The sequence below is a fragment of the Echinops telfairi genome, unplaced genomic scaffold (genome assembly GCF_000313985.2).
Source record: "Echinops telfairi isolate 266 unplaced genomic scaffold, ASM31398v2 ScPeMD7_655;HRSCAF=1070, whole genome shotgun sequence".
In the NCBI taxonomy this organism is placed as follows: Eukaryota; Metazoa; Chordata; class Mammalia; order Afrosoricida; family Tenrecidae; genus Echinops; species Echinops telfairi.
Window position 1 is genome coordinate 25,704,783 of NW_022104553.1, and position 8,589 is coordinate 25,713,371.

The 8,589-nt window shown below is 58.2% G+C and overlaps 1 protein-coding gene across 1 annotated transcript in view; it reads left to right on the top strand.

Moving 5' to 3' along the window:
- IRF2BP1 (interferon regulatory factor 2 binding protein 1) overlaps positions 1 to 5,966 on the top strand; it is an 18,786-nt gene extending 12,820 nt beyond the window's left edge. The window contains exon 5 of the mRNA XM_013006623.2: positions 5,892 to 5,966. Within this exon, the coding sequence (XP_012862077.2) occupies positions 5,892 to 5,966 (75 nt within the window). The remainder of the gene's footprint in view (positions 1 to 5,891) is intronic.
- The last annotated feature ends 2,623 nt before the right edge of the window (positions 5,967 to 8,589 follow it).

An 8,589-nucleotide genomic window follows, 5' to 3' on the forward strand; every position in this document is an offset into this window, starting at 1 on the left:
CGGGCTGATCATTAACCAGGACTTCCTGCAATGCTGGCGTCACGGGGCGGGGCGGGTCCTGAGCCCAGTGGCGAAAAGCTGGGGTTAAGGCGAGGGGGGCGGTTCCAGGAGCCCAGCCCCCATTCCTGGCGTCCTCTCCCCTACTGCCAGCCACCAGGCGAACCTGTGGGGACATTCTGGGAAGGGGCGGGAGCGGGGTGCAGAGGCAGTGGGCGGAGGAGAGGGTAGTATAATGGTGACTTGGGCCACTCTGCAGCGCAGAGACCCAAGGTCGCCCCCCAGATCGCCTGGAACCCAAGTGTTGCATCACCAAATCCCAGAAGGCCCTGGTCACTCTAGGGTCCAGCCTACACCTGTCAGCTCTTCCAGAGGGCCCAGCAACCCACTGTTAGGGACCCTGGACTCTGCCCTTCACATGTGGAGGGTGTAAATCTTCTAAAACCCCAGTTCTCAGATCCCAGGGTTCTAGCCACCAGGTGTCGGGTGCTCCGTCACTCCTGGCACTGCCAGCCTGGGCTGTGGGCAGGGCTGGGAAAACCACCCCTGATTAAATACACGCGGATGATAAGTTGGCACTGCAGGCCAAGACTCCCCTCATCCCCTGGTCCAGCTCACCACCCCAAAGTCGGCATCACCCCTGCCCCAGGTGCTCAGGGCTAGAGGTCTCCAGGCACCAGGTCTCTGCCCCAGTGGGGGCTAGGAAGCTAGTAGGACACCTGGTCCTTTAAGAACAGCTGGTGGGTGGGGGTAGGGGGCGGCGGCGGCGGAGTCATCCCCAGCCTGGCTGGTGTGTATTTTAGATAGAGCCCAGGTTAACCATTAACCCAGCAGAAAGTCTGACCTGTGTAGGTGTAGGGGGGTTGTGTGTGTGTGGGGGCTGAATCTGTGCCCCTTCCCCCCAGGTCCAGGGCAGAGGGGCTTCTGGGCTGTTTTCGAGGGGCTTCAAGTAGTGGAAGAGGTTTTGAGACGGCAGGGCTGGAGAGGGAAGGGAGGAAGATCCGGGAGGTGGAGGGAGATGTGAGTTCTCAGGTGCCACACCAGCAGCACGGCCATCTTCTGAAGGAAGGGGAGAGGGGCGACTACAGGACCCAGGGGGCGTCCACACAACTGCTAGCCACAAGGCAGGTGGTTCAGAGGCACCTGGGAAGGGCCTCAACCCAGAAACCCTCCGGAGAGGTCCTGCTGTGCACAGGTGGGGTCAGCAGGAGGCGGAACGCCCAGCTATGACCAGGATGGAAAAGAACAGATAATTAGTAGATGTGCTCCAAACACGGTACCCCAGAAAAGTGGGGGAGGGGATGTCACTTAAAGGGCATGGGACCAAGGGAGATCAGGAAAGGGCCCAATTTGCCCTATAGAGCCAGGTCATCTCACTCCTAAAGTTTAGGGGAGAACAGAATGTCAAGGCCGGCTTGGTATGGCTCACCCAGTGCCCAGGGCAGGGCCTGGCTCAACTCGGCTAACGCAGTCTCCAGGAAGTCCTCCCTGGTTCCTAGGGAGGGCTTCAGATGCTTCGCCTGAGCTCCTATAACCCCGTGGGTTTCCTCCGTCGCAACACTGCCTACTTTGGGGCCTCACTCTCGGGAACCTGGACTGTGAGCCTGTGGGGTGACCAGGCGCACTCTCGGACTCCCGGAAACCTGGATGCCCCAGTTGGATGCCCCCAAGGTTTTTCAGTGGCTGACTTATTTCAGAAGTAGATCATCAGGTCTTGATTCCAGGGTGCACGCAAAGCTCCCAGCTTCCAGTATACAACTGAGTACACTCACCATGTGTCTCAGCCCCTCCAGGGATCCCTCACCAGCCCCTACACCCCCAAACCCCTCTGCCATCAAGTCGATTTGGATGCACAGTGGCCCCATACGGATTTTCCAAGGCTGTAAATCTTCACAGGAGCAGACAGCCTCACCCATCTCCCACGGCTCCCTGAGCACAAGGCCAGTTTAATGGATGGCGAAATGAATGGGTTCCTTCTCCCGCAGCAAAGGTGGATTCCACCTCCACGGTGTGTGACCAGCCTCAGGGAAGCTCTGCTCTCAGGGAACCTCTGCCCTCACTGCCTGCCCAGGAAAAGCGAAGCTGGGGAGGGGTGAGGTGGAGCGTGAGGGGAGTTACTATTTTGGAGAGGGTGGTGGGAAAGGCCGCCACTGGAGCTGAGAGTTGTAGGATGTGAGGGGGGCGCCCCCTCCGGGGAGAGTGGGAGGAACTGGCTGTGCAAAGGCCCTGAGGTAGGAGCCTGCTTGCTTTGTTCCAGAAGCAGCCCGGGAGCTGTGGGCCAGGACCCTGGGAAATGAGGCCAGAGAGGTGATAGGAGCTGTCGGGGATGCTGCCATTTACTGCCATCCAGTTAGTGTCAACACCTTGGGCTGCAGTCTGCAAGGTCAACAGTTAAAACCAGCCGGCAGCACCTGGGGGGAAAGATGAGGCTGTCTGTTCCCATAAAGATTTTACAGCCTCAGGTAACCCACAGGGTCCAATCTCCTCTGACCCTGTCTGTCTGCCGTGATAAAACCAAAACCTAGCCTCTTGCCATCCGGTCGATTCCACCTTACAGCGACCCTATAGGTCAGAGGAGAAGAGCCGCTGTAGGCCCCACAGGAGAAGGCTGCCTCGTCTTTCTCCCACAGTGCGGTTGGGTGGTTTGAACCCCCAACCTGGCAGTGAGCGGCCCAAAGTTTAACCCCCAGGGCCCGGGGCCATAATGAGGAATGTGGATTTTATTCCAAAGGGAATAGCAGAGAGATTCAACAGTGTGGGACGTGGGGCGGGGCCAAGGATCAAAAGCCGCCCCCCCCCCAATTGCAGAAGATCACCTGGGACAGACAAGACAGCAGCGTCTCATCTATGTGAGACGTCTGCCCAGCAGCAGGGTATGCATGTGTGCGGGAGACCACCAGGGGACAGAGAAAGTCCTGGTGACATCTGGGAGGCGGGGGACAGACTCAGAGAACCCCAAGGAGAGGCCAGCTAAGGACCCCGGGGACAGACAGACAGACAGCAGTTTGATGGAGCCATCCTATTCCTTCCAGAACCCTCTCCACTCAGAAAGGTTCCCTGGAGCTGGAAAAAGCCCCAGCCGGCCCCCTGCCCCCCTCGCCCGTGGCGTGCCCACTCACACCTCGGGCACAGGAAGCTGGCAGGCCCCACAGGAACCTTTCTGTGGAGGGGGGGTGGGTGTGTGGAGGCCGGCGGGCGGCAGGGACGAAGGGAGAGGAGCCGGCTGGCGGCCGGGCAGTGGGCAGCGGCTGCACAAAGGCCCCAGTGTCTGCCCCGCCTGCCCCTGGGTACAGATATAAATAAGATGTGCATGCACCTTTATAGAGATATATATATACACCAGTGGGCTGGGGCCACAGGCTCCCCAAAGGGCCCCTGGCTTGAAGGCCCACAGAGACAGCCCCCACCCCCACCCCAGAGGGAGAGGCACAGGCTGAGAGGGACCCAGGGGAGGAGGGAGGGCCTGTCAGAAGCTCAGTGGCAGAGGCAGTGTGGCTGGTGGTTGTCAGCAACCTTGACTCTGGCCACCCTGGGTGACGGAGGAGCAGAACTGCCCCACAGCTCTGACCAGTCAGTAGTCGGTCAATAGCAGAGACCACCAGGCCTTTCTTTGAGGTGCCTCTAGGTGGGTGCGAACCCTTCCCACCTTCTCGCCAGTGGTCGAGAGTGCTCAACAAACCACCAGCGTGGCCACTACGTCCACGCCCACTCAGAGGGACCCTCGAGGACCCTGCCAAGCTGCCCCGAGGCTGTCCATGGGTGACGGCCTTCTCCATTGCTCTCCCGAGGATCATCGGGTGGGGCTCCAGAGGCCGGCCTTTGAAGTTAGCTGCTGGACTCCTTCCCTGAGATGCCATCATGGCTCCCTCCCCAGGGAAAGCCGGCAGGCTCTCATCCCGGAAACAGGCTCTCATCCCGGAAACAAACAGACCCGGAGAACAGACAGAACAGACGGAGAAACTGCTTTTGAGCAAAAGAGGGGCAGGGAAAGTCAGGGCAGTGGCAGGGAAGTCAAGAGGGACAGCCAGGAAGCCCAGGGGATGACACCCAGAGAGAAGCAGACAGACAGGGCAGAAGAGGAGCCTGGGGGCTGGTGACCTTGGGCTGGGAGAGGGGAGGGCCTGTCTTCCTGGGACTTAGGGACACCACCTGTGGGGCTTGCCAGGCCCAGCCAGCAGGCCGAGGGGCAGGGAGCAGAGGTAAGGGAGGTGGCCCTGGGGTTCCGGATCTTGGTGTTTACCTGGGGCAGGCACGCCAAACAGCATCCGGGCCGGGCTCACAGCAGGCGAGGGTGGGACAGGCTGGGCCCCAGCGCTGGCACCATCAGACACCGGGCACGCCCACCTGTGACCTGGGCAGTGAGTAACACGCCGCGACACCTGGTGACGCGAAGAGCCTGGCAGGCCATGTGGCCCCAATGCCAGATACACACAGGCCCATACAGAGACAGATGCAAGGGACATTCATACAGAAACCAGTGATTTGGGGTGCCGTAACGAACACAGTGGCACCCTCCCCCCAAATGCCGTGTCACTGCCAGACGAGACATAGTGACATGGTGACAAAGACATCACACAGCAGCACACACACACTGCGCCGTGACAGACACCCAGATACTGTGACAGAGCCCCTCCCCCACCTCCCAAAGGTGAGCACAGACATCCACAGACACACAGCGACCCGGGACGAGAAAACTCAGGGACAGGGAAACACGGGTGGATGGGCACACACTTAGAGGCTGCATGGAGACACACTGCAGACACCCAGACCTCTCAAGAGCTAGTCACCCCCCGACACACAGCTGGCTTATGGGGGTGCCCCTTTCCTCCTCCCATAGCAAGTCGTGTCCAGGTGCTGGGGTGATGTTGAGGGAGCGTGAAGGCTTGAGATTGCGGACACTATGGTGTTACTGCAGTTAGAACAACATGAAGGTTAAGTCCACAGGCTCTGGGACAGAGGCTAGGGGTCAAATCCCAGCCCCCAGCGCCTCCACCCAACCATGGAGTGACCCTCACTAGATAATCACTTTGGGAAACCCTCCCAGTCAGAGTCCGTGTTGAAGGGGTTCTAACTTATCGCGGGGCCCGCCCCCCCCACCGTGTCAACGAACAGAACTGCCCCGTAAGGTTTCTGAGGCTGGAATCTTTACTGCCCTGTCTCCCACAGACTCCCTAAGTGGATTTGAACCCGCAACGTTGAGGTTCGGGACTTAATCATTGCGCCTGCAGGGCCCTGGACTATCCATATCACCTGTCTGTGTCATTATCACCTGGGGCCTTCCCATGCCCACAGCGGGGTTGGGGGTAGTGGGGGGTGTTGGGGGGAGCCCTGACCTGCCGCTCCTCTCTGCTCCGTGGCTGGGCCTTCCCAGGTGTTTCCTAGTCCGTCCCTCCATCCCCGATCCCTGGCGTCCCCACGTCTGTCCATGCGTCCCACGTCTGACCGTGGTACTTTTCCACACTGGACAGGCGCCGGGTGTCCCTGGGGTAGGGTCACACCTGCCCACGCCCGCCCTGCTGGTGGCCACGACACCTCCATGGCCGGGCCCGCCCGCCCCCCAGGACCCTACAACAACACCCCGCCCCTCTGGCCACCTGAGGTCCCCACTGGGGCGGCCGGGGGCCCAGGGCTGGGGACAGGAAGCCCGAGGCCTGGGTGCCCTGAAAGCGCCTTTCAGCCGGGCCTCCGCCGCGCCGCCGGCTCCTCCCGCGGAATAATATTTGGGCTGTTGGCCGGGGGGCGGGGGCCAGATCCGGAGGCCGCCTGGGAGCAGCCAGAAACCGCAGGGCTTCCTGCCTCGGGCTGCCCACTCCGGGAGAGACCCCCGGGCCGCGGGAGGGGGCGGCGCCCGGGGAGACTGAGGGCCTTTCTCTGCGGCCAGTTGTTTTTTCCAGGAACCGGGAGGAAGTCCCCGGCCTGCCCAGCACAGCCAGCAGGCCGGCGGGGCCAGCGCGGCAGGGGCGGGGTGACACGCAGCCGGGCAAGGCGGGCACCGGGGGGGACAGAAATAGAGGCCGGCGGCCGGCCTGCGGTGGCAGGTAGAGGCGGGAACTGGGACCCGGGGAGGGAGGGGGGCAGAGCCTCCGGGGGAGGGCCAGAATCAGGGACGCAGAGGGAGGGGGCCCGGGCCCAGAGTCAGAGGGAGACGACGTGGCTCTCACGTCACACCCCAGTCACACCAGCCACACACGTACCGCACATACACACCAGCCACACGTGTACCACACACACCAGGCACTCACGTGTATACCAGCCACACATGCCAATCACACATATATACCATCCACACACATACCACACACACCATCCACACACATGTACACCAGCCACACACGTGCCACACACATGTACACCAGCCACACATGTGTATACCAGCCACACACATACACACCAGCCACTGTGTACACAGCCACACACGTTCCACATACACTAACCACACACATGTATACCAGCCACACGCGCCAATCACACATATACACCAGCCACACACATACCACACACACCAGCCACACACGTGTATACCAGCCACACACATGTATACCAGTCACACATGCGTGCATCATACATTCATCCAGGGAGGTGGCACACACATCACACAGTCACATGGACACACCAACTACACATGCACACCAGCCATACACATACACATCATACATACATCCACCACACACATACACCCATCCAGGGAGTCAGCACACATATCACACAATCACACGTCCACATAAACCACACACACACCACACACACCAATCACACATACACATCAGCCACACGTGTACACAGCCACACACGTACCACATACACTAACCACACACGTTTACCAGCCACATGCGCCAATCACACATATATACCAGCCACACACGTACCACACACACCAGCCACACACGTGTATACCAGCCACACACATGTATACCAGCCACACACGTGTGCATAATCCACATTCATCCACGGAGGTGGCATACACATCACATAGTCACATGGACACACCAACTACACATGTACACCAGCCATACACATATACATCATACATACACCCACCACACACATACACCCATCCAGGGAGTCAGCACACATATCACACGTCCACATAAACCACACACACACCACACACACCAATCACACATACACACCAACCACACACATGTACATCATACATACATTCAGGGAGATGGCACACATATCACACAATCACACGTACACATGAACCACACACATATGCACCAACCACATGCATGTACACCAGCCACACGCATACACATCAATATATATACCACACACCCCTATCACACGGACACACCAAACACACATGTACATCAGCTACACAAATGTACACCAGCCACACACATACACATCATATATATACACACCACACATACACACATCCCACATCCTAATAACACATCCTTCCCAAGCACATACACACCACACACATGAATGACATCAACCATGCACACACACCACATACACATCACACACACATGACGTACACACATCGCACCACGCGGAATACACTCCATAACTATCACACACACATCATGCACCCAGACACAATTACATCACACATACCACCAAGCACACACACCACAATACAATACCAGTCATACACCTCACACCTATTCCACCACGTACACACTACCTATAGCAAATCACACACGCCATACACACCACATCCACACACCATGCACACATTTCATACTCCACACACACACATCACATGCCACACATAGGTAGGTAAGCAAGGTCTTTGGCTTGACAACTTTGACTGACTGACTGACTGACTCCAGAGGCAGACGCCTAAGGAGTCTCCATCGCCACCCACCCCAAGCCCACACCATAGACAGTAAGGGCTGGACCAACATTATCAGCCCAGCCCTGCCCTCCTGTCCCTGTCCTGCTGACAGGCCCTGGCTCAGCCCCTCCCATCTCAGGCCTCAGTGGCCACTCTGTAAAGTGAGGGCCTTGAGTTACACAGCTGCGTGTCCCAGAGAGCTGCTCTCTCAGAGCTCCGGGGGCCAAGAGTCTAGGGGAGAGACCAGAGGAGCGGAGAACCCTTCCTTCTACCCTTATCCCCAAGAAACACGAGACCACCCTCTGGGGCAGGGATGCCTCCACCTGATCTTACACATGGCTCAGCAGTGGCAGAGCCCCAGCAAACACAGGTATCTCTCTCTCTCTCTCACACACACAAACACAAGGATAGGCAGATCGACAATCGGGTGTAATCACACACACACATAGGATAGGCAGACCTACAATCGGTGTAATCATACACACACAAACACACACACACATTCTTTGAGGCTGTGTGTTCATGCAGAGACACAAACCAAACCAGGTGAGACTCACCCCAAAGAGAATCACAAACACAAGACAAGAAACACACACAACACATATATCCCGAGACTCTCACATCAAAGACATATCCCGAGAATGAACAGACTACCAGCCTGGAGGCTGGGGTCCTCCTCACAAGGGGCTCAGACAGTGGGTCACACCTGAGGGTAGACCACAGGGACCCGGATTGGGACAGTGTGTCACAACACAAACACACACTTGGACAGGCACACCCCATCTCCCGTTCTTCGATGAACA